We start from the raw sequence: 27711 nt of genomic DNA on the forward strand, positions 1-27711 counted from the left end.
TGTAATTTGCAAAACTTAAGCCTTTCTTTGTAAGAGCAACCCTTCGTTCCGTTCACTAACCTTGTTGCCCTTCTCTGTACTCGTTCCAGCAGCTCTACATCCTTCTTGAAATGAGGCCTCCAGACCTGTATACAGTACTCTAGGTGCGGTCTGACCATTGCCTTATACAAGGGAATAATCACCTCCTTATCCCTGCTAGAAAAATTCCTATATATCATCGACAATACACCATGAGCTACTCTTGCTGCCTGTCTGCACTGCTCAGAGAACTTCATATCTGCCTGCAAATTACTCCCAGGTCCTTTTCATTCTCTACCACTGTCAGTGTAGTACCACAGAGTTGATACGTTGCTCTGGGGTTGCTGTTTTCCATATGTAGTACTTTACATTTGTCAATGTTAAACTTCATTTGCCACCTCTCAGCCCATCTGCTCAACCTTTCCAGATCCTGTTGCAGCAGCATAGCATCGGTAGCGTCCTTAACAACCCTGCCAACCTTTATATCGTCTGCAAACTTGGACATTAAGCTTGATATACCATCATCAATATTATTTATAAATACAGAAAACAACAATGGACCCAACACTGAACCCTGAGGGACTCCACTAATAACATTAGTCCGCGATGAGCAGTGTCCATTAATTACCACTCTCTCTCTCTTCTGCCACTCAACCATCTCTTTATCCATCGCAACAATTTGCCACCAATGCCACACTGCTCCAAATTGTGCAGCTGTCTTCTGTGTGCAACAGTATCAAAAACCTTTCTAAGATTGAAATATATAATATCAAAGTTATTCCCTGCATCCAATTCTTTTGTGATTACATCATAGTATCCAATCAAATTGGTCAGGCAAGACCCTCCCTTAACAAAACCATGCTGTGTCTGAGCTATAACTGAATTCTTGTCAAGATGTTCCTGCAGTGCTTCTTTAACCAGTGCTTCCATTAATTTTCCTGGAACAGAAGTTAAACTCACAGGTCTAGCATTAGCATTAGCATTAGCATTAGTAGAGGCATTTGATGCAAGAAAGCAAGCTTATGCAGCATCAGCCAAAAAAAAAAAAAAAAAAAACCACTTCCACTTCACCCCTCTGTTCGTTCAAAATACCTGTCCAGCTAAGCCTTAAACTTATTTAGGCTATCAACCTCCACCACAAGGGATGGAAGTCTGTTCCACCAACCAACCACCCGCTGGCTAAAGGCAAATTTCCGCACGTCTACCCTACATCTGTCTTTCCTCAATTTGAATTTATGCCCTCTCAGGTGATTATTCTGAGCTAGAGGAAGAACCCATCAGCATTGAGCATGCTTAAACCATTCAAGGCTTTATACACCTCTATCAGATCACCTCGCTGGTGCCTAGTCTCCAGACACTGTAATTTGCAAAACTTAAGCCTTTCTTCGTAAGAGCACCCCTTTGTTCCATTCACTAATCTTGTTGCCCTTCTCTGTACTTGTTCCAGCAGCTCTACATCCTTCTTGAAATGAGGCCTCCAGACCTGTATACAGTACTCTAGGTGTGGCCTGACCATCCCCTTATACAATGGAATAATCACCTCCTTATCCCTGCTGGAAAAATTCCTGTATATCATTGACAATACTCCATGAGCTACTCTTGCAGCCCGTCTGCACTGCTCAGAGAACTTCATATCTGCCTGTACAACCACCCCCAAGTCCCTTTCATTCTCTACCACTGTCAGTATTGTACCACAGAGTTGATACGTTGCTCTGGGGTTGCTGTTTCCCATGTGTAGTACTTTACATTTGTCAATGTTAAACTTCATTTGCCACCTCTCAGCCCATCTGCTCAACCTTTCCAGATCCTGTTGCAGCAGCATAGTGTCAGTAGTGTCCTTGACAACCCTGCCAACCTTTGTATCGTCTGCAAACTTGGACATTAATCCCGATATACCATCATCAATATCATTTATAAATACAGAAAACAATAATGGACCCAACGCTGAGCCCTGAGGGACTCCACTAATAACATCAGTCCACGATGAGCAGTGTCCATTGATTACCACTCTCTGTCTTCTCCCCCTCAACCACCCCTTTATCCATAGCAGCAATTTGCCTCCAATGTCACACTGCTCCAATTTGTGTAGCAGTCTTCCATGTGCAACAGTATCAAAAGCCTTTCTAAGATCCAAGTATATAATATCAAAGTTATTCCCTGCATCCAGTTCTTTTGTGACTGCATCATAGTATCCAATCAAGTTGGTCAGGCAAGACTTCCCCTTAACAAAACCATGCTGTGTCTGAGCTATAACTGAAGTCTTGTCTAAATGATCCTGCAGTGCTTCTTTAACCAGTGCCTCCATTAATTTTCCTGGAACAGAAGTTAAGCTCACAGGTCTATAATTACTTGTGTCAGCCTTTGATCCTCCTTTGTGAATTGGGGTCACATTTACACATTTCCAGTCTATGGGTACCTCCCCTGAGTCCAAGGAAGCTCTCATAATTATGGCTAAGGGTTTGCTTACTTCCTTTGCTGCCTCCTTTAATATAACTGGATAGATCCCATCCACCCCGGGTGCCTTTCTTGTGTTTATCTTCAACAGTTTCTCCTCCACTTTACTCCCAGTTATTTCAAGATTCTGTAACTTACTGCTAGAGTTGAATACACCTCTGGCATTCCCCTCGCTGAATAACTCTTCATGTGTCAATGTCGATGCAAAATATTCATTTAGTTTGTTAGCTACCTGAGCAGGATCATCAACACTTGACCCATCAATATCAAGTGGACCAATCTGATTCATCCCCTTCCTTCTAGAGTTTACATAAGTAAAGAACTCTTTGCTGTTTTTCTTTGCATCCCTTGCCAAGGATTTCTCGTAATCTGCCTTCGCCTGCCTAACCTCCTTTGTAACTTGGTTGCATATCAACTTGTATCTATCATAGGCTTCTGTGTCATGTGTTAATTTGTAAGTATCCCATGCATTTTTCTTCTCTGCCATATGCCTCATTAGTTCATCTGACATCCATTTTGGCCTAAAACTTGAACAATATTTCTTAGTTGGTATGTAAAGCCTAGTAGCTTCCAAGATAAGTTCTTTGAATGCTTCCCATTTTGAATTTGCTGTTGGTAACATCATCAGTTGGTCCCACTGTATAGAATTTAAATACTGTCTCAGTTCATCGTAGTCGCCTTTACGGAAGCAATAACCCTTCCCTTTACCCCTAATGGTAGTTACCTCTTTGAGTAAATCCCACTTCAGCACACTGTGATCACTGCCACCTAGTGGTTCATTTATCTGCAGATTCTTAATGCATGAAGAATCACTGCTGATAATCAAATCAAGAGTATTACTCCCTCTAGTTGCCTCCCGAACATGCTGATGTAGAAAACAATCATCCAATAAATCCACAAAAGCCCTGCTAGTGTGTAAGTATGCAGCCCCCAAATTCCAGTCAATATCTGGGAAATTAAAATCTCCCATTATAAGACACTCTGATTTACTGGCCCACTCTATTTCCCTGTACAGTTCCTTATTATACTCATCAGAGTCATTAGGCCTATAGCACACTCCTACTCTCAATTTTGATCTCCCAATGTTTATGTCACACCAAACTGACTCCACACTGCACTGTCCAGCGATGTCGACTGGCTTCACTTCCTTGGTTTTTATGTGTTTCTTAACTAATAGCATAACACCTCCCCCCTTCCTATCCTGTCTATCCTTTCTGTAGACATTGTACTCCCCAAATTGCAGTTCCGCATCCCTTATATCTGTGTGACACCACGTCTCTGATATCCCAACAATATCTGCCTTCGATGTTTTGAGCAATACCTCAAATTCATCAAATTTATTTACTAAACTCCTAGCATTGGTGTACACGCAAGTATACCTGCACCTGTTTCTATTCTTAGCTACCCTAACACAACCCATGTGTTTACTTGTACCGCAATGGCTCCCAGCAGTCTCTGAAATACCATGCATCTTGTTTTTCAGGCTTCTGCTCATTCTAATAGAAGCAGTGCAAGAATCTCTTTCACCTCTGCCAGTGGCTACTGTCAATCTATTGGTCTTTGTCTCCCCCCAAGCTAGCAGTTTTCCGACCCACCTAACACTGCCTCGATAGCATCAGCAAATATTCTTGCACCCTTTCTATTTAAGTGTATCCCATCCCTGTAGAAGCAATCTCTCCTGTTAACAAGTACAGTCCAGGCTGAAAAAAATTCTACCCCTTGAGCCTTGCACAATCTTTCCAGGGCCGAATTGATCGATCTATAATTACTTGTGTCAGCCTTTGATCCTCCTTTGTGAATTTGGGTTACATTTCCACATCTCCAGTCTGTGGGTACCTCCCCTGAGTCCAAGGAAGCTCTCATAATTATGGCTAAGGGTTTGCTTACTTCCTTTGCTGCCTCCTTTAATATAACTCGTAGATCCCATCCACCTCGGGTACCTTTCTTGTGTTTATCTTCAACAGTTTCTCCTCCACTTTACTCCCAGTTATTTCAAGATTCTGTAGCTTACTGCTAGAGTTGAATACACCTCTGGCATTCCCCTCGCTGAATAACTCCTCATGTGTGAATGTCGATGCAAAATATTCATTTAGTTTGTTAGCTACCTGAGCAGGGTCATCAACAGTTGACCCATCGATATCAAGTGGACCAATCTGATTCATCCCCTTCCTTCTAGAGTTTACATAAGTAAAGAACTCCTTGCTGTTTTTCTTTGCATCCCTTGCCAAAGATTTCTCGTAATCTGCCTTCGCCTGCCTAACCTCCTTTGCAACTTGGTCACAGATCAACTTATATCTAACATAGGCTTCTGTGTCACATGTTAATTTATAGGTATCCCATGCATTTTTCTTCTCTGCCATATTAGTTCATCTGACATCCATTTGGGCCTGAAACTTGAACAATATTTCTTGTGTGGTATGTAGAGCCTAGTAGCTTCCAAGATAAGTTCTTTGAATGCTTCCCATTTTGAGTTTGCTGTTGGTAACATCATCAGTTGGTCCCACTGTATAGAATTTAAATACTGTCTCAGACCATCGTTGTCGCCTTTACGAAAGCAATAACTCTTCCCTTTACACCTGATGGTAGTTACCTCCTTGAGTAAATCCCACTTCAGCACACTGTGATCACTGCCACCTAGTGGTTCCTGTATCTGCAGATTCTTAATGCATGAAGAATCACTACTGATAATCAAATCAAGAGTATTGCTCCCTCTAGTTGCCTCCCTATGGATAAAGGGATGGTTGAGTGGGAGAAGACAGAGAATGGTTATCAGTGGACACTGCTCATCATGGACTAATGTTATTAATGAAGTCCCTCAGGGTATTAGGTCCATTGTTATTTTCTGTATATATAAATGATATTGATGATGTTATTTCAAGCTTAATGTCCAACTTTGCAGACAATACAAAGGTTGGCAGGATTGTTAGGACACTAATGACCGTACGCTGCTGCAACAGGATCTAGAAAAGTTGAGCAGATTGGCTGATAGGTGGCAAATAAAGTTTAACATTGACAAATGTAAAGTAGTACATATGGGAAGCAGCAACCCCAGAGTGAAATATCAACTCTGTGGTACTACACTGACAGTGGTAGAGAACGAAAAAGACCTGGGGGTTATCGTGTAGGCAGATATTAAGTTTTCTGAGCAGTGCAGATGGGCTGCAAGAGTAGCTCATAGTGTCTTGTCAGTGATATACAGGAATTTTTCTAGCAGGGATAATGAGGTGATTATCCCCTTGTATAAGGCAATGGTCAGGCCACACCTTGAGTACAGGTCTGGAGGCCTCATTTTAAGAAGGATGTAGAGCTGTTGGAACGAGTACAGAGAAGGGCAACAAGATTACTGAATGGAACAAAAGGTTGCTCTTATGAAGGAAGGCTTAAATTTTGCTAATTACAGTGTCTGAAGACTAGGCACTTGCGAGGTGATCTGATTGAGGTGTATAAAGCCTTGAATGGTTTGAGCATGCTCAATGCTGATTCAAATTGAGGAAAGACAGATGCGAAAGTTTGCCTTTAGCCAGCAGGTGGTTGTTTGGTGGAACAGACTTCTATCCTTTATTGTGCAAGTTAATAGCCTAAATAAATTTAATGCTGAGCTGGATAGGTACTTGGAACGAATGGAGGGGTGAAATGGGAGCGTTTTTTTTTTTTTTTTTGGCTGATGCTGCATAAGCTTGCTTTCTTGCATCAAATGCCTCTACTAATGCTAATGCTAATATGAATCATGATATCCTCTGACAAAGTATTCAAGGCAGATCTTATTACTACCATTGTTAAATTTACTAAACTTTAAAAAAAAAAAAATATATATATATATACAGGGTGTCTCAAAAATATTGGTACAAATGTTTAGGGGAGGTAGGTAACATCTAAAGGAATGTGAATCGCATAGGAATCCATAACTGGAAACATCACGGAAGTAGTAGCGGAGGCACAAGAAGCAGAAATGACACAAGACAGTAATTAGTGGCAAACATTTATTTGACATAATATTAACAATGGAGTACGAGATGGATGCATTTCATGATGTTACAACAGATGCTCGAAGGTTCCACCATGAGACGCGATGCATGCTTGATACCAACGCAGCATGGATTGGCGGACATGGTCGAACACACCTGGAGTTTCTTTGACAGTAGCAGCAGCACAGACGAGTCTTGCCACGAGATCCATTTCTGTCTCCACAGGCAATTCATACACGATAGATTTCAGGGCCCACAGAAAGAAATCAAGGCTCGATAAATCAGGTGAGCGTGGGGGCCAGGCCAGGCAACGGGTCCACCACGGCCAATCCATCGACACCCAAAACGCCTGTTCAAATGGCCACTAACACACCTGCCCATGTTGAAACCAAATGTTGCATCTCACATTTGCTGGAACATCGTCAAGTAACCCTGGTAGAACTTGTTCAAGAAAGATCCGATATCTTGCGGAGTTCATGCGGGATGGTAACAGGTATAGGCTGACTAAGTAGTCACCGACCATACCTGCCCACACATTTATTGCGAAGCGATGTTGTGCCCCATGGGGGCACACACTGTGTGGGCCCTCTGCTAATCCCTACATTAGGTGCATGTCTGCCAGCTCACAGTTCGTATATCGATGCATGCTCTTCATGCGGCGACTACTGCTTGAATGAGTAAACCAGAAATTTTCCCTCTCGCGAGCTGATGAACAGCACCGTGTACCGACTTATGGTGACGTTTCCGGTTATGGGTTTCTATGTGATTCACATTCCTTTAGATGTTACCTACCTCCCCTAAACGTTTGTACCAATAATTTTGAGACACCCTGTATATATATTTATAATATTATAAAAATTAAATATAGAAACTATTACAGAAAGTAAAAAAAGTTATATCAAAATAAACTTTACAGTGCATTATATAAATTATTGAAAAGCAGTTATCTAACCTCTAATCCTAATCTTATCCTTGCTAATCACTATGCTCTCCCAGCACTTGAAAATACGTCTGTTCACTACAATTGCCAAACAATGAATTGTATAACTAGGGTCCATAAATTCAAATTATGGACTATGAGTATGAGTATGAAGTTTAGACTAGATTGCAGAAAGTTTTTTCTTTGCCAGTAAGTTATTGTTTACTGGAACAATTTTCTCCACAAGTAGTTGAGGCTGACAGTTTGAAGAAAGTCAAAGCTCAACTGGATAGCTACCAAAGTGAGGAGGATTGCACATAATTTCTCTTCTATCTACTTTTTTTTTTTTTTTTTGCTTGTGCAGCTAAAGCCTGTGACTTTCGTGTACTCTATGGCTGATACTAGTATTAGTATTAGCCTTGTTGTATTTATTCTATATATATATAAAATGCAAACTAAAGCAATTATAATAAAACTTGGATACTGGATATTAAAACCTAGATATAATGAAACATAATACAAAACAATTATGTTTTTAGTATTAATAATTTAAAAACATGATTTTAAAGTAATATATTATTATATTCCACTGAAGTGGACTAATTTTAATTACCGATGGCAGCTATACTGTAAGTTCTCTCTGTAAGTTATTGACTGCACGATAGTCTTATATATATCATGTTCAATGATTTTACTGTGGAGATGTTGAGATGCTACTTAGTAAAATCCCATAGCAATTTAACGATCTCATTTATAGTGATTTTAGTGCATTATTATTAATTATTTCTTTTATATTTAGCTATTTTTTAAAAATTTTTTGAAACTTTCTGTGAAAGTACAGCATACCCATAAGCGTACCTATAATATGCTGTTTTGCTGTTTATCATGAATCTATTTCACATTGGAATATTGCTACATTATTTATTTATATATCTTATTTTCTAAGGTTGTTGGGCGTAGGATGGATGGGTCAGGAAAAGGGAAAGTTCTTTTACATTGGACACCTGAAGATGTGTAAGTAAATACCACATTTATATAAATTTGTTTATAAGAATATACAAATTGCTCCAGATTTCACATTGTTAATACTGTTTTTTTTTTTTTTTTTTTTTAATTTAATCATGCTGTTTGATAGTATGAACTAGAGCTATAAAGCTCAATACGTTCTTGATATCAATATTTGTAAAAGAATAAGAGAATTTTACCTCAATATGATACATAGAACACTTCCGTATGATACTCTCCAGAAATTGTTTTCATTTTAATTTCTGGAGAGTTTCATACAGAAGTGTTCTACGTATCATATCGAGGTTAACTTCTTCTTCTTATTCTTTTACAAATATTAATCATTCTGTATAAACCTCATGGTAACTATTTTCATTTCAGTCTCCCTTACCCCTAAGGGATAGATAGATGGATGGATGGTATTAAATATTCTCCACTGTATTTATAAGTTTACTGTGAACTTAACTAAACAATAAGTATTTACTGTTCTGTAATGTTCCTATTTTAAAAAGGAGTATTACTAATTAACTAGGGAAGACAGAATTCTGCAGCTGCTCATGATAGTGCTTGGTGAATATATATATATACCGTCTGGTCTCCATATTCACGGGGATGTCAACACTTCCTGCGAAAATCTGTATTCTCGCCCAAATAGCCCAGGATGTTTTCTGCATATACCTAAACACTTACACAACCATTTATAATTAACCGAAAAATGTTTTGATGTGCTTAAAAGGTTTTAATGTGTTTAACAATAATGAGTAACATTTTAGACCCATGTTTCGAAAATACTATATCAAAATTTTATTACTTAGTTAAATAGTATGAACCAGAGCTGTAATGCTCAATACGTTCTACGTTGATATCAATAATTGTAAAATAATAAGAGAAGTTTACCTCAATATATAGTACATTGAACACTTCTATATGATACTCTCCAGAAATTAAAACGGAAAAATCGAAAAACTTACATTAGAATATCAAATAGTTTAAAAAATAATTAAAAATCAATTTAACACAATAAAACTCAATTTAATGCAATTAAAAATAAGATAATTAATTAAAAGAATTTAATGAAAAAAATTGCAAAATGATTTTCCTTCCTGAAGCTGACAACACTGATTTTCATTCCTGTGATCACAACATACGGTCGAAAAGCATTGTCAGCTTCAGGAAGGAAAATGTTTTGCAATTTTTTGGCGTTTAATAATTAAATTAAATGGTTAAATTTTTTTAATTGCATTAAATTGAGTTTTATTGTGTTAAATTGATTTTTAATTATTTTTTAAACTATTTGTTACTCTAATGTAAGTTTTTCGATTTTTCCATTTTAATTTCTGGAGTGTATCATACGGAAGCGTTCTACGTACTATATTGAGGTAAACTTCTCTTATTATTTTACAATTACCTAGTTAAGAACAAGGCATGCACCAGGATATTCACCACTGGATTCAGTACTCCTCAGTAGTAGTAGTGGTTTCAGAGGCTGGAGAAGAAGCAGGGTTGGCTGACATTGAAACTTCCGATTTGGGGATACGAGGAGGTTTAGGCGCCAATGTAGAAGTTGTCCTTTTTGGGAACATTGTGATGGGAAGCTGCTTCTTTTTTTTTTGTTTGAACTCATTGAACATGGCTATGTATGCCATTAAAATATTGTTGAGGCTTTCCTTGAACTTCATTGCACAAATCATGTTGTCGTTGTATTTGTAGAAGAAGGCCGCAAGGTGTCTGGTAAACCTAGTGCATTGCCTGCCCTAGGTTTCCAAGTCGAACTTCTCTTGGCATAGTTCTTCCCCAACCTCGTCCTCATCCTCAGAGTTCGAACAAAGAAGCTCCTCGAGTTCATCGTCTGTTACTGTTGTTGCCCGTCCATCAATTAAATCATTGATGGCCTCATCCTATAAGTCCTTGACCCCCCCCCCATTCTCCTCTCCAACTCTTATATTTCAGCAATGGTTTTCTTGTGCTGTTCATCTGGACATGCATGACTTCATGCAAAACCTGGAGCCACAAGTTCTTCCAACAGGCATTTACAGACTTGTCCCTGATGTCTTCCAGTGCGTTCTATGTATCATATTGAGGTTATCTTCTTCTTAATCTTTTAAAAATATTAATCATGTTGTATAAACCTCATGGTAACTATTTTTAGTAGGCTAACAAGTAGGCTAACGTTTTATTTGGAAAAGACTGTCAGCTGTGGAGAAGTCCTTCCAAAACTGAATAACATTGAGGTTATCGTCACTGTCCATGGTCTCAACGATTTGGTCCATACACCTCTTTGTATATTTGGCCTTAAAGGCCTTTATTACCCCCTGGTTGAGCGGCTGGATAAGGGAGGTAGTGTTAGGGATAGAAAGGCCACCTCTACATCTTAATTTGCATAGTCTTTTGCATCACTTGGGTGTCCTTGGCATTGTCCAGCATGAGGAGGAGTTAAATTGAAGCCCCTTTTCCTCCGGGTTTTCTTTGACTTCGAAGATGAAGCAGTGGTGGAACCAGTTCTTCATCATCCAGGCAATTGTATTCCACATCCAGTACACAGGCCATAGGCTGTGTACAGATGTGGCATCTTCTTCCAGACTAATGCCGTCTCATCAGTATTGGAAACCTGTTCAGGTTTATATCCCTTCCCCTCGATGGGCTTCTTGAGTTACGTAGGATAGGTCTTAGTAGCCTCGTGATCAGCTGAAGCTGACTCACCCGTAATCTTTACGTTATGGAGTGAATAACAGCTCTTTAATTTTTGGAATCAGCCTTTGCTGGCAATGGAAGTGTTTTCCTCAGTGCTGCTGGTACAGGAGGTTTGCTGCTTAAATCTGTTGTAAAGAATGAGGGCCTTAGCGGAAATCATACTAATGTTCACAGGCAAATTTTTCTTGTGCTGGTCTTCGATCCAAATGAACAGTGCATTCTCCATTTTTAACATCACTTTATCATGTACATAAGCCACGTATTTGGCAGTAAGAATTCCACCAGTTTGCTCTGCCTCTCTGATCTCAGTTTCTTGTTTCCTTATGTACCGTATGGTACTTTCATTGATACCAAACATGCGGCCTATGGTATGTGAGCCCTTCTCAATATTTATCTAGAATCCGCACTTTCTCGTTCAAAGTCATCACTTTTTTGTCTGTCACTAGATGCACTTTGTTTAGAACTCGTGGGTATTCACATAATCACAGGTGATATTTTAAGCCCAAGTAGGCTAATGCAGACACACACAAAGGTCACTAGCCATCCTACTTGGATGATGCTCTCTGCATGACTGAAACCAAAACTATTACATTAGGGTCACATGGTAATTTCTTACATATACCCATGCTCATTGTTTCTGTAAATTGTGTGTGTTCTCTGGTCGATTTGCCTGTTTTACTAAATGAACCCCCTCCCCCAGTTTCTGGCGGGGGGAATTCTCTATCTGCGCCTGAGACCAACTAACTCAGCCATGGAGTGAACAAAGCCCATAAAAGTTCCTCGCATCATTGATGGGATTTGAACTTGGCCTTTTCCACCTAGTGTGGGGAGGACAGTGACAATACTACTGTGCTACCCAGGCAGACACTGGGAGACTGAAGATGAGCAAGCCCCACCATCACTCAGGGTGAAAGCAGTGAGCAGCAGCCAAATTTTCAGTATGATAAATTTTGCAACTGCCAACGTGAATACAGATCCCGCAAATATGGAGACCCGACTTTATATACACATACCTGTGCCTGCTGAGCAGGAGTATATATAAGGAGTGGCAGTAAAGTTCCCAGACTGGCATAATAAAAAGAATGCAAAATGAAGGAACTCAGAAATCATTTTGTTTTTATTCAAAGTAATCACCGCCTGATTGAATGGTCTCATTAACTGTTCTAAAAGTTTCTGAAAAGAGTCAGTTAAGGCATCCAAAGAGATAATATTCAGTTTTGCAGTTATGTTTTTCTTTAACATCCTGACACTTTCCTTTGAGGGCAGTTTTCACCTTGGGAAACAGGAAGAAGTCCACTGATGCTAGATTGGGTGAGTGAGGTGGATGGATGAGCTATACAATGCTATAATTCATCAGAAATATTTTCACAACAAGTGTGGAATGGGTGGGGCAGTATCTTGCAACAAGAACCAATTGCCTTTCTCTCAGAATTGTGTCCTCACCTGAGAAGTGCACTTCAGTAGCTTGTGAAGCACCTATATATAGCACACAGAATTGACTCTCTCCCCTTCAAGTACAAATTTCTTATGAGTTACACCCTGTTTGTCAAAAAACATGATTAACATTGTTTTGATTCTGGACTTCTGTAAACAAAGCCTTTTCGTGATAATTTTGAAATGCACCAAATGCTCTGATGCTTTCTGTCTGGGTTGCACTGAAACATTCAACACTCATCTCCAGTGACAATACAGTGTATTAGTTGTCTGACAGCACCCGGGGTTTCCCCCATCTCTGCGTGAGCCAATGATAATACAGTGAGGAAATTAGGATTGTCCTTACAAGTGTGAAGTCCTCACGTGATGACACTCTTCGATGCTTTTGCTAATCCATAAGGCTCTGGCATAAATTTTGCATAGACCTTCCTTTTCCCTTAATGCAGAATTTGGTGAATCATCTCCTTATTCATATCCAAATCTGAGGGTTAAAGTACAATCTCTTTGACTTGATTACCCAAACTTTTGCAACTCTGGCCTTGTTTTGAGAGGTTGACCAACTCTTTGGGTCATTACGAACATCCTCATGCCCATCTCTGAACTGCTTATTTAAGATTCAGACACACTGGTGTGAAACCGGTAATGGTGATATAACTTAACGTTATATCACCATTACCGGTTTTTAACATTTTGAATGTTTCTGTTGTAAATTTTCCCAGTTTAAAGCGAATCAGAATCACCTGAAAAGGAATATTTTTATCTTCACAATATTGTTTTACTTCAGGCACAAAGTGATGGAAAAACTAATCTTCAAATAAAGGAATGAAGAGAAAATTCTGAAAATTTGTTTAATTTTTTATATGATTGAATATTTCAGTGAAGGGAAAACATGCTTCACCATAATAACATAAAAACCCACACAATTCCAGCTATCGGTATTTTCGCAAATGCAATAACATCGAGTTTACTGTCTCTCCTGTTAACAAGTACAGACCAAGCTGAAACAAATTCTACCCCTTGAGCCTTGCAACAACCTTTCCAGGGCCGAATTAATCGACAAGGCTACCCGTTTATTGCACCAATAAACCAGAAAGTTCAAATTGTTTTTATGGTTGTGAACTCCAGAAATGTGCTTCAGAAAAATGTCACAAAGCCATTCAAAATTGATTCTTATAACAGAACATATGATATCAATAAAAATGTAGTGCATTTTAATGATTTGAATTGGTAACTAATACAATTTTCATTATAAAAATGACCTTTTAGAGAGATAAATAGCTTAGCAAAAATTTCAACTTCTGAGGTCTTGGAACAAATAACCAAAAGACAATGTGTTATTGGGTTTACATTATGATATTTTCACAATACGATGGTTCCTCTGGAACGGATTAATATCGTAGAGTGGGGGTACACCGTATTGTATAGCTACGAGCATGGTTTGAAATGCGGTATTTATGAATGAATGTTTAGCATTCATTTTTTGCAATTAATGTTCATATTTTTGATTTTGTCGATACTTGAAAAAAAAAAAAAAACTCACAACCCGGAACAAGTAAAGTGGGAACTGACTGTATACCCAACAGAAATAACTTCCCGTTTGTGAATATATGAACAGTGTGCCACAAAAATTTAGCAAGTATAAAAGTGTGTCACAGCAATGAAAAGGTTGAGAAACACTGTTCTAAATCAACACTGTTGTCTGCCAGTTTAAAATTAATATACAGTAAACCCTTGCTAATCCGGATTAATTGGGGGAGAGATCATCTGGATTAAGCAACAATCAGGATAAGTGAAGCAAAAGATAGCCTTAAAGAAGAAAAACTTAGAACATAAATATGTTCTGGAGGCTTCATTTTAGGAAGGATGTAGAGTTGCTAGAACGAGTACAAAGAAGGGCAACAAGATTGGTGAGGGGAACAAAGGGGTGCTCTTACCGAGAAAGGCTTAAGTTCTTCAATTTCAGCGCCTGGAAAGTAGACATCTGCTAGGTGATCTGATTGAGGTGTATAAGGTCTTGAAAGGGTTGAGCAAGCTGAATGCTGATGGGATTCTTCCTCTTGCTCAGACTAAGAACCTGAGGGGACACAGTTTCAAATTGAGGAAAGATAGTTGTAGAATAGATGTGCGGAAATTTGCCTTTAGCCAGTGAGTAGTTGATTTGTGGAAGCTAAATTTAAGGCTGAGCTGGACAGGCATTTGGAATGAATGGAGGGAGAGGTATTACTCAAAACATCAAAGGCAGATATTGTTCGGATATCAGAGACGTGGTGTCACACAGATATAAGGGATGCAGAACTGGAATTTGGGGAGTACAACGTCTACAGAAAGGATAGACAGGATACGAAGGGGGGAGGGGTTATGCTATTAGTTAAGAAATGCATAAAATCCAAGGAAGTGAAGCCAGTCGACATCGCTGGACAGTGCAGTGTTGAGTCAGTTTGGTGTGACATAAGCATTGGGAGATCAAAATTGAGAGTAGGAGTTTGCTATAGGCCTAATGACTCTGATGAGTATAATAAGAAACTGTACAGGGAAGTAGAGTGGGCCAGTAAATCAGAGAGTCTTATAATGGGAGATTTTAATTGCCCAGATATTGACTGGAATTTGGGGACTGGTCACTCACACACTAGCAGGGCTTTTGTGGATTTATTGGATGATTGTTTTTGACATCAGCATGTTCGGGAGGCAACTAGAGGGAGTAATACTCTTGATTTGATTATCAGCAGTGATTCTTCATGCATTAAGAATCTGCAGATAAATGAACCACTATGTGGCAGTGATCACAGGGTGCTGAAGTGGGATTTACTCAAAGAGGTAACTACCATTAGGGGTAAAGGGAAGGGTTATCGCTTCCGTAAAGGCGACTACGATGGATTGAGACAGTATTTAAATTCTATACAGTGGGACCAACTGATGATGTTACCAACAGCAAATTCAAAATGGGAAGCATTCAAAGAATTAATCTAGGAAGCTACTAGGTTTTACATACCAACTAAGAAATATTGTTCAAGGTTTAGGCCAAAATGGATGTCAGATGAACTAATGAGGCATATGGCAGAGAAGAAAAATGCATGGGATACTTACAAATTAACACATGACACAGAAGCCTATGATAGATACAAGTTGATATGCAACCAAGTTACAAAGGAGGTTAGGCAGGCGAAGGCAGATTACGAGAAATCCTTGGCAAGGGATGCAAAGAAAAACAGCAAAGAGTTCTTTACTTATGTAAACTCTAGAAGGAAGGGGATGAATCAGATTGGTCCACTTGATATTGATGGGTCAACTGTTGATGACCCTGCTCAGGTAGCTAACAAACTAAATGAATATTTTGCATCGACATTCACACATGAGGAGTTATTCAGCGAGGGGAATGCCAGAGGTGTATTCAACTCTAGCAGTAAGCTATAGAATCTTGAAATAGCTGGGAGTAAAGTGGAGGAGAAACTGTTGAAGATAAACACAATAAAGGCACCCGGGTGGATGGGATCTATCCAGTTATATTAAAGGAGGCAGCAAAGGAAGTAAGCAAACCCTTAGCCATAATTATGAGACTTCCTTGGACTCAGGGGAGGTACCCATAGACTGGAAATGTGCAAATGTGACCCCAATTCACAAAGGAGGATCAAAGGCTGACACAAGTAATTATAGACCTGTGAGCTTAACTTCTGTTCCAGGAAAATTAATGGAGGCACTGGTTAAAGAAGCACTGCAGGATCATTTAGACAAGACTTCAGTTATAGCTCGGACACAGCATGGTTTTGTTAAGGGGAAGTCTTGCCTGACCAATTTGATTGGATATTATGATGCAGTCACAAAAGAACTGGATGCAGGAAATAGCTTTGATATTATATACTTGGATCTTAGAAAGGCTTTTGATACTCTTGCACATGGAAGACTGCTACACAAATTGGAGCAGTGTGACATTGGAGGCAAATTGCTGCTATGGATAAAGGGGTGGTTGAGGGGAAGAAGACAGAGAGTGGTAATCAATGGACACTGCTCATCGTGGACTAATGTTATTAGTGGAGTCCCTCAGGGCTCAGTGTTGGGTCCATTATTGTTTTCTGTATTTATAAAAGATATTGATGATGGTCTATCAAGCTTAATGTCCAAGTTTGCAGACGATACAAAGGTTGGCAGGGTTGTCAAGGACACTACTGACACTATGCTGCTGCAACAGGATCAGGAAAGGTTGAGCAGATGGGCTGAGAGGTGGCAAATGAAGTTTAACATTGACAAATGTAAATGTGGTACTACACTGACAGTGGTAGAGAATGAAAGGGACTTGGGGGTGGTTGTGCAGGCAGATATGAAGTTCTCTGAGCAGTGCAGACGGGCTGCAAGAGTAGCTCATGGAGTATTGTCAATGATATACAGGAATTTTTCCAGCAGGGATAAGGAGGTGATTATTCCCTTGTATAAGGCTGGTCAGACCACACCTAGAGTACTGTATACAGGTCTGGAGGCCTCATTTCAAGAAGGATGTAGAGCTGCTGGAACGAGTACAGAGAAGAGCAACAAGATTAGTGAATGGAACAAAGGGGTGCTCTTACGAAGAAAGGCTTAAGTTTTGCAAATTACAGTGTCTGGAGACTAGGCACCAGCGAGGTGATCTGATAGAGGTATATAAAGCCTTGAATGGTTTGAGCATGCTAATGCTGATGGGATTCTTCCTCTATCTCAGAATAATCACCTGAGAGGGCATAAATTCAAATTGAGGAAAGACAGATGTAGGATAGACGTGCGAAAATTTGCCTTTAGCCAGTGGGTGGTTGGTTGGTGGAACAGACTTCCATCCCTTGTAGTGGAGGTTGATAGCCTAAATAAGTTTAAGGCTCAGCTGGACAGGTATTTTGAACGAACAGAGGGGTGAAGTGGGTTTTTTTTTTTTTTTTTGGCTGATGCTGCATAAGCTTGCTTTCTTGCATCAAATGCCTCTACTAATGCTAATGCTAAATGGGAGCTTTTTTTTTTTTTTTTTGGCTGATGCTGCATAAGCTTGCTTTCTTGCATCGCATTAAAACTACTAACACACACACACACACACACACACACACAGGGTAACTCGGGAATTTCTTTTGGCTGGTGCAGTATAAGCCTCAGGCTTCCTTGCATCATATGGCTAATAATAATAATAATACAGCTTCTTCTAGCAACACTTATTTTGGCTTTTTTAATGTCTGTCTATTTGAAACCCCCCCCCCCCTTTCTTTTTTTTTTTCTTTTCCCACATCGAATTGTAAAGCAATTGTCTTTATAGATTCTCTTTATTTTTTAATATATGACACAATCTGTTGGCCTGTACCAAATTCTTCAGCAATTTTTTTTTATTATTTTTATTTTCTAGGAACACCATTTTCAAGTTGTTCTATTGGTTTGAGCTTGTTAATGATAGTTAAAGTAAAATGTTTTTTTTTTTTTTTATTCCACTTTTCAATTCTTTAGAATCCATAATTATATAAAATATGTTAATTTATGTACATACATACATATAAAGAAGTACGCAAATGAAGCGATATAAGCAATAACATCCATCCGACTCAGAGGCAACAACGATACTGAACAACATGCAAGACAATTTAATGTATGCTCCATCTCTCTGTGCATAGTCAGAATGATTCACTGCCTTCCTAAATCCTGTGTCTTTCAAAGTACTCAACTGTGCACAGAATTTTTCATATTTCGATCCGGTTTATCTGACACCCAGATTAACTGTAACTGGATTAGCGAGAGTTTACTGTATATATATATATATATACTTATTTATTTTATTATTATTTTTTTTAATTTGCATTATAAAATGGTAAGAGAAAAAGCAATCGACAGTATACATGGATGGGGAAACGTCATATAACACACAACCTCAGTGTAGTTATCAAGAGTTAATTGCAAAAATTTCAAGAAAAGACAGCAACATGTAGGCCTTTGTAAACCATTAATAGTGATTATTCAAGTAAATAGTGATTAGATTTATAATTTAGAAAATGAAAGAAAGGTTAAGTCTAAAAATAATTATCATTTTATGATAATCTGAAAATCTGGAAAGCAATTAGCAAATCAGTGGCATATACCAGGACAGCCCTTCACTGATTATAACCTGAAAGAGGCAGAATATTGCAGAACTACAAAAAATGGAAATGCACTTGGCCAAAAACCTTTGGCCAGTTTTCAGCAACGACATCTTATTTTTGATGCCAATTTTCCAGAATCACAAAGCAGTGATACTGGAAAATTAAATATAAGTGTAATTTTCCAGAAATCACAAGTTAAATGCCTCCTTGAAAGAAGATGAGCAATATAAAAATCATTCATAATGTATAAGTTACATTAAGCACTACATCTAGAAACAGTGCTGTGGGAACAGAAGCGACTGTGATGCTCAAGCAACTGAATGTGACATCAATACAGTCCCTCCTAATCCTAAACAATAAAATCTGTCCAGGATTTTCCTTTCCAGAGTACAGGTGGAGGTTACAATGACCATTGTACCTTCCAGCATAAGCATGGCACACTATAGCCATAGTTGCACACTTACAAAAAAAATTAAAACAAACAAAAACAGGGTACTGTTGAAAAAAAATGACAGGGTAGGATTAAATATGAAAGCCTTGTCAATCAATTCATCCCTAAGAATACTGTATAAGCTTGTTTAGATTTTTTCCTGGCATGGTCTGTGCTTGTTAACAGGAGAGACTTTACAGAGAAATTTACACTGAAATAAAAGAGAATGTAAGAATATTTGCTGATGCTATTGAGACAGTGTTAGGTGGGTTGAGAAACTGCTAGCTTCATATGCAGACTGATAGCTAAACAGCAACCACAGCAGAGTGAAAGGGATTCTTTTGCTGCTTCTATTGCCATTTTTAACAGCCTAGAAAACAAAGAGTCAGGGATTATACGGCATATTGAGAATCCTCATGGAACAAGCAGATATATGGGCTGTGTTACAGTTTTATCCCATTGAAAAGAATTTAAAAACTTTTCTAAGTCTATTATAGTTATTTTTGTGAAAGCACACTCCCTTCCCTTTACCCTTAACAGTAATTACAATCTTTGAATTATCTTTACTTTTTTAATCTTTTTATCTTTACATAATCCCACATCAATACACTGTGATCACCACTACCTAGTGGTCTCCTTTACTCTTCATGAAGATTCCATTAACATGGAGTCATTGCTGATAATTGTGTTCAAGAGCATTCCCTTCTCTTGTTTCTCCAAAATGCTACTATAGAACAAGCAGATATATGGACTGTGTTACAGTTTTAAACCTGTTTTATCCCACTGAAAATAATTTTAAAACTTTTCTAAGACTATTATAGTTATTTTTGTGAAAGCACACTCCAGAAAAGTTCTGGAGTGTACTTTCAATTAATCTAATTAATTCAGTCCAATTAATCCAGAAAAGTTCTGTTACTCATATGGTGTGAGATAGTTGGAAACAAAGGTACAATGCGAGTAGGCGTAATCTACAGACCAGGTGATTGTGAAGACTATGACAAAAGCCTCTACATGCAAATGGAATGGGCAAGTAAGCGTCAATGCCTTATTATGGGTGATTTCAATTTGCCTCTAATTGATTGGAGTAAATGGGAAGGAAACTCGACATGGGGAACAAAATTTTTAAATCAACTAGATGACTGTTATTTGTATCAACATGTCAGGGAAAGTACTAGAGAAAAGAATATCCTAGACCTCATCATCACACATGAATCAGATGACATAACAGGGCTGACAGTAGAGGAACCAGTAGCAGGAAGTGATCACGGAGTTCTACGGTGGATGATGACGAGAGAGGTAGCAGAAGTAAAAGGCAAAGGAATGGGTTTTAATTTCAGAAAAGGAAATTACGATGCCTTAAGGTACTACATGGCCTCTATTAACTGGGTAGATATCGCGCAGAGAATGAATACAATTGAACTGTGGTACGCTTTTAAAACATTAATCACAGATGCCTTGAATGCGTATATACCATTAAAAAAATACTCCACGAGAAGGGTTCCAAGTTGGATGAATAGTGAAGTTGCCACATTACTTGAGCAGAAAAAGGTGGCATGGAAAGGTTACAGAGCAATAAAAAGTATTGATGCCTATAATAGCTACAAGGTGATGTGTAATAGAGCCACAGAAAAGGTTCGACAGGCAAAGGCAGTTTATGAGAAATCACTAGCAAACAGAGCAAAGAGGGGGAGATAAAGAATTCTTCACATATATAAATGCCAAGAAGAGCAGGACAAACCAGATCGGACCTTTACGTAAGGGAAAGGGGATAGTAATAAATACACCAGCTGCCGTTGCAGATGAATTCAACAGTTATTTTGCATCGATATTTACAAATGAAAAGCCTTTTGTGGCAATGGGAAATTGTGGGAGCGAAGTTGAAAAATATGTAATTAATGATATTGAAATTTTGCAAGATTATTTAATGAAAAAACTTTCAAGCCTACAGACTAGTAATGCTCCTGGAGTTGATGGAATATACCCTATAATCTTGAGAGAGGCGGCAAGCGAGTGCATTGAACCACTGAGGCTGGTTATGCGAGCATCACTAGACTCTGGGGAGATTCCCTTGGATTGGAAAAGTGCAAATGTATCTCCCATACATAAGGGTGGCTCTAAAAGTGAAGTGGGAAATTATCGACCTGTCAGTCTGACTTCAGTAGTAGGGAAAATCATGGAGGCATTGATCAAGGGTGGAATTCAGGATCATTTGGATCGAATTGAAATTCTCAAGGATACTCAGCATGGTTTTGTAAAGGGAAAATCATGTTTAACAAATCTGGTTCGCTATTTCGAAAGGGTCACTCACGAGCTGGATTTAGGGAATAATTTCGACATTATTTATTTAGATTTCAGCAAAGCTTTTGACTCAGTCCCACATGAGCGGTTGCTTTATAAGCTGGAACAGGTTGGAATCACTGGGAAAATCCTTAGATGGATAGAAGGATGGCTTCAGGGCAGGAGGCAGAGGGTTGTGATAAATGGCTATTCCTCAGATTGGGTTGATGTAAGAAGTGGGGTTCCCCAAGGATCAGTATTAGGACCACTGTTGTTTTTAATTTTCATAAACGACATTGATGAAGGGATAGAGGGCGTGATGTCTAAATTTGCAGATGATGTTAAAATTGGTAGAGTAGTTAATGATCACTGTCAAGCTGAGCTTCTTCAGAGAGACCTAGATAGACTTCAAGAATTGTCAGAAAAATGGCAGCTGTGCTTTAATCCAACAAAGTGTAAGGTATTACACCTGGGAAACAGTAATCCCAAAATAACTTATTCACTTGGTGGAGTTCAACTAAACCCAGTACTGGAGGAAAGGGACTTGGGTGTTACGATACGGTCAGACATGAAATTCTCTGAGCATTGTAAACAGGTTGCAAGGAAGGCCCATGGTGTCCTATCGATGATCTATCGAACTTTTGCAAGTAGAGATAGGGATGTGATAATCCCATTATATAAGGCCTATGTTAGACCACACTTGGAATACTGTGTTCAAGTATGGAGACCGCACCTAAAGAAAGACATCGAGCTTCTTGAAAGGGTGCAAAGAAGGGTAACTCGCCTAGTGAGATCGGCAAAAGGGCGTCCTTATGAAGAAAGACTTCGAATATGTGGGTTGCAGAGTTTGGAAACTAGACACCTTAGAGGAGATTTGATTGAGGTGTTTAAGGCTCTGAGAGGCATCAGTAAAATGAATGAGGACAAAATTTTCAAGATTATAAATGATGCTAGAACTAGGGGACATAAATTCAAGTTACGCGGGGAAATGTTTAGATTGGACTGCAGGAAGTTTTATTTTAGCCAGCGAGTTATAAATTACTGGAATAAGTTGCCTTCATGGGTGGTAGAGGCCGACAGTTTGGGGAAATTCAAAGGTCATCTGGATAGTACTTTCGGGTAAGGGAAGCGCATAGGATGATAGGATTAATTTCCTTTTTATTTAATTTTTAATTTCATTTTATTATTTTTATTTATTTATTAATTATTATTATTTATTTATTTAATTTTTGTTTTTATCATTGTTTTGTTCGGATTTTTTTTTTTTTTTTTTTTTTTTTGGCTGGTGCAGCATAAGCCATAGGCTTTCTTGCACCATACGGCCGTTACTAATACTAATACTAATACTATGTAACTGATCAACCCACAAGTTCTAGTCAGTAGGGGCGCCTCCGTAGCCAGGTGGGAAGGAGCAGCAGTCAGTGCGTAGCACACGCTTCTTGATTAGACCGGGGTTCGAGCCCATCACCACCAAATACGGAGGATGCGGAAAGGTCATTCAGGGAATGACCACCGCATATCCCGGAGCAATATGGCCTTAGTTGCTAATGCTCCTAAAAACCAAATAACAAATAACCAATCAGTAGCTGGATGGCTGAAATATCCAATTATATGATATTCTTATTTACTGGCCCACTCTAATTGTCTATATAGTGTTAAAATATTCGTCTTAGTGATTTAGCCTATAGCATACTGCTACTCTCATTTTTATTTCTTCAGTGTTTGTTGTTCCAAACTGACTCACCATCACCTTGACCACCCATATCAACTGGCTGCACTTCCTGTGTCCCCACCCAATGTCTGAGTTGCACCGTGTTTGTGATATTCCTATAATGTCTGCATTTGAAAAAATAACAAATATTTTAAATTCATGAATTTATTTACTCTGCTCCTAACACTAGTATACAACTTAATACATGTTACAAAGCCCATATATTTGGTTGTTACATGAGGTCCTTTAATGGGCTTCGGAAAACAAGGTGTTTGGTTTTGTCCTTTGCTTTCCCACAACATAACCCAATAGAAATTATCAATCCATGTATTTGTCCCCCCACCTAACAAACAGTTTTCCTACCTTGTAAACCGCTGTGTTTTTAAAGCATCTGCTAATATTCTTGCACCTTTCTATATAAGTGTATCTCAACCCTATAAAAATAGTCTCTCTCTTGTTTACAAATAGAGGTCATGCCTAGATTGTACAGTGTCTGTAAGATGAAATTGATTGATAAAGCTCTTGAATTCTAATGTACTTTCCCTTGTCTTGACTAGGAAAAATTCCAGACACAAATTCAAATTTAGCCCTACCTTGTGGCTTTTTCTTGGCATTGCCTCTTGTACCTGAAAAGTAAATCCTCTGATCTCGTATGTTTAAAATATTTAGTACCAACATGTGCAAAAATATTACATTTTGTACTCCTCTATGTCATAAACTTTTGCCTCTGGCAAATGGTTGGATAGGTGGAACAGGGCTATTCTACCTATCCTTTTTGTATAGCATATTTGCTGCTTTCCCATTGTATATTTCCTCCACACGGTTAGATTTCACTCAAGCATATGATAACCTGATGGGTGTTGTTTGATTGGCTTATTTTCTGTCTTCTTGGATGGAAGGGATTGAAAGCAGTTTGTTTCTTCATCTGGTAGCAGAAGTTCCTTGTGTAATAGGCATCTTGGAGAAGAATGTGCGTAATCTTGTCAATTTTATTATTTTCCCTCTCCCATTGGTAAGATATACACTGTGCTGCCACTTTCTTAGGTACACCCCTGCTGTGCACACAAATGGCACGTCCCACAAAGTTGCAAGTCACATGACCACAGTTGTGGAAATAAATGCAGCAGAACAACCTTTCTACCATCAGTTAAGGGTACAAACTGTAGCAAGAATGCGGAAAAGGAGTGATCTAACGGACTTCGAATGTGCATGGTAGTAGGTGCAAGACGTGCTGGACAAACCATCTCTGAAACGGGCTCTCCTGAACTTTTCATGCACCACAGTTTCAAGGGTGTATCAAGAATGATGCAACAAACAGAAAACATTCTCTCAACAGCACTCCTGTGGAAGAAAATCACTTGTTGATGAGAGAAGTCAGAGGAGGATGGCCAGAATTGTGCAAGCAAACAGACGGGCTATACAATGTCGCACATCACGTCAGAATACAACCTTGGTGCGCAGAACAAAATATCGCAACTGACCACTAGTCACAGTTTGTCACGAATGGGCTACAACAGCCAATGGCCTCATTGCGTACCTTTGTTATCAGTGAAGAACAAGACAGCATGCCTCCTGTGGGCACAGCAACACCACCACTGGACTATCGAGGATTGGAAAACAGTTGCTTGATCTGACGAGTCGAAGTTCTTGGTACATCATGTTGATGGAAGACTCAGAATTTGGCAAAAACAGCATGAATCCATGGACCCATCATGTCATGACTACTGTGCAAGGTGGTGGGGGCAGTGTTATGGTGTGGGAAATGGTTTCTTTACACACGTTGGGTCCATTGATACCCATAGATTCACGTCTGAATGCCACATCATATCTGAACATCATTGCTGACCAAGTGCATCCGTTCATGTTGACAGTTTATCCTCAGCAAGAGGTTACTTCCAGCAGGATAATGTGCCGGTGCACAAATCCTGAATCACTATGAAATGTTTTCAGGAATATGCCAATGACTTTTCTTTGCTGCAGTGGCCTGCTGAGTCCATGGATCTCAATTCGATTGAACATCTTTGGGATGAGCTGGAAAGGGCTGTTCACTGCAGACGAACAGCCTATTCATGCAGTTCCTTGAGATTTGACCTCCGTCGAATGTTCCCAATGCATGGTTATGCAGAGAGAGACGGAGTGTGTGAAGCAATTCTTCCCTGAAAGTGATGTCATGCAGTTGATCATTGTTTAATTGTTCCATCTGGTCCTGATGCATAGCTATTCTCTTTTGTGCATAAATGTGGTTTGACTGAGAAAAATTCAAAGGTCTGTTTCCCTGTGCATTATGGTTTTATTTTGTTCATGCATAGTGTGAACTTCATGCCCAAGTTCTCCAATTTATGTCACTAGATATATCTGGAAGGCTAGAAATCCAATGCTCCCATGGTAGGAATAGGTTCCCTCCCAGGCTGTTGGTTTAGGTTGAGAAAATCAGTTTCCTGGTATCTGAATCTTTTTTTATGTTAGTTGATTGGAATTAAAATCATCAAGATAACAAGTAAGTTTGCTTGGTTACCTGATTCAGAATTTAGCAAGGATGTTGGCTGGTTGAGACTATACCTGGAGTGAGTGTTACTTTGAGTTGGAAATGAGATAAAAGGGTAAGTTACTACATTGGCCTTGGTTCTTGTCTTCATCTTACACCAATTGAGTTATGTATGCTGGAATAGTGACAAATTTAAGTATAAATTAACTGTAATTCATCCACTTGACAGTGTCTACCATTCAGGCTTTACATAAGGAACCTATCAGTATAAAGGTTGCTTGAATAGCTGCTAAACTAAGGATCCCTCATCTTCATGAGGGATCCTTAGTTTAGTGCCACAAACGCCACAACTGTGCACATTGTATTATTATTTTTTTTTTTATTTCAAATTGTTTGGAGCTCTAAATGACTTTACACAGAACAGAATGGGTCTTTAGTATTCATGCTGACACAAAAATGTTAACATAAATATTAAAGTATTCATACTAAAATTTTTGTTAGTATGACTACTTTAAAATTCTTTCAAGAATCACACTAGTCAATGAAGTCATCTATATACTTCCATTCACACCTGATTGTGATGCCTGTTATGTTTGTTGCCCAGTTGCCCTTTAGCAAAGCTAAAGTGCATTGGCCTTAGTTGAAGTGCAAACTGAAGCACAGTTACAGCCCAAGCCATTTCAACAAACAGAATTTCGCTGGTTTATCAACAAGAAAACCCACTGCCATGAAATCTTAAACATATAAAATAAAACTACAGTATATTCAAAATGGAAAATATTTTATTCCATTTATAAGTTTCTCCTTTTCTTTTCCTTTCTTCTCTTCTGGATCCTTTGTAGCATGCATAATTTCTAACTACCTATTTGTTAAAAATAAGCTGAATCAAAGATTAAAAATTTTCATGTGCTGTTAAAAAAAAAAAAAAAGAATAAAAATGATTAAAATCAGTAAATAGCCTTTATTGATATTCTAAAAGGGTAAGAATACATCAAAGATTCTGTTGAGATTTCTAATTTTATTACTGCATAATTTTCTACACAGTTACATGATTTTGGCTGCTAGGTGTGGCTAGCCACTGAAAAAACATTTGTCTTCAAAAAAAAAAAAAAATTTATTTTTTTATTTTTTTTTTTTTTTTTATACTCTTAAATTACTTAGTGTCTGTATGCCAATTATCCAATATAAGAGTCAGTGAAGAGATCACAAACATACATCAAAGATATGATTAATATTACATCTAACTGGCAAAGTAGTTTGATGCACCAAAGAATCCCCCAATCCCTCCATATGTTTATATACGTCAAACACCTTACTTCTGTTCATTCCAAAACCTTATTGCAGAATTAGTTATATGTTTATTTGCCGCCTCCGTAGCCAGGTGGGAAGGAGCAACAGTGCGTAGCACACACTTGATTAGACCGGGGTTCGAGACCGTCACCACTAAATACGGAGGATGTGGAAAGGTCAGGGAATGACCACCACATATCCCAGAGCAATATGGCCTTAGTTGCTAATGCTCCTAAAAAGCAAATAACAAACAAACAACAAACATATGTTTGTTATTCATGCACATCTATTGATGTCATCCCCATGAATTTGAGTCAGTAAACTTTGTTTGGTTTATCATTATATTTCATTTCAAGATTAGCCTATAATTTAACAAGCAGTTCTTTAAGATCTATGCTTCTAATTTTTGATGTATTATACCTGAGCAGTGGCTCATTCATTTTTTTTTTTTTTTTTTATCACTTGTATTTGTCAATTCAGATAATTATTGCTTAACTGTTTTAAAAGCATTAATTCTTAGGAGAGTTTCTGATTTAAAACAAACATTGTTTGCCATACAGAGAAAAGACTGTGTATATAGGCTATGGAGATTGCCAACCAGGAACCTCAGAGGTGACCTGATTGAAGCTTATAAGGCTGTGAGAATTTCTGAGGGGTTAGTAAATTGAACAAAGGCAGAAGCTTCACTGTTATAGAGAGTTCTAGAACTTGGGGGCATAAGTTAAAATTACAGGGGAAGAGGCTTAGACTAGATTGTAGGAAGTTTTCTTTTAGTGAGCAAGTCGTTGATTGCTGGAATAGGTTGCCATCATAAGTAGTTGAGGCTGACATTTTGAATAAATGCAAAGGTCAACTGGATAGTTACCTGTATGAGGAGGGAAGCAAATTATTTGTATTTTCTTATCTACTTCTGTCCCCCCCCTGCCCCAACCAGTACAGCAAAAGCCTGTGGCTTCCT

General features: G+C 38.6%; 1 protein-coding gene across 1 annotated transcript in view; it reads left to right on the top strand.

Annotated features, from left to right (window-relative positions):
* Nucleotides 1-27711, top strand: part of LOC150082414 (zinc finger protein AEBP2-like) — a 58433-nt gene that overhangs the window by 30357 nt on the left and 365 nt on the right. Inside the window, exon 2 of the mRNA XM_090380515.1 lies at nucleotides 8303-8370. Within this exon, the coding sequence (XP_090236641.1) occupies nucleotides 8303-8370 (68 nt within the window). The remainder of the gene's footprint in view (nucleotides 1-8302; nucleotides 8371-27711) is intronic.

This window comes from Mastigoproctus giganteus, chromosome 8, assembly GCF_048544385.1.
Source record: "Mastigoproctus giganteus isolate SK-2022 chromosome 8, ASM4854438v1, whole genome shotgun sequence".
Taxonomy (NCBI): domain Eukaryota; kingdom Metazoa; phylum Arthropoda; class Arachnida; order Uropygi; family Thelyphonidae; genus Mastigoproctus; species Mastigoproctus giganteus.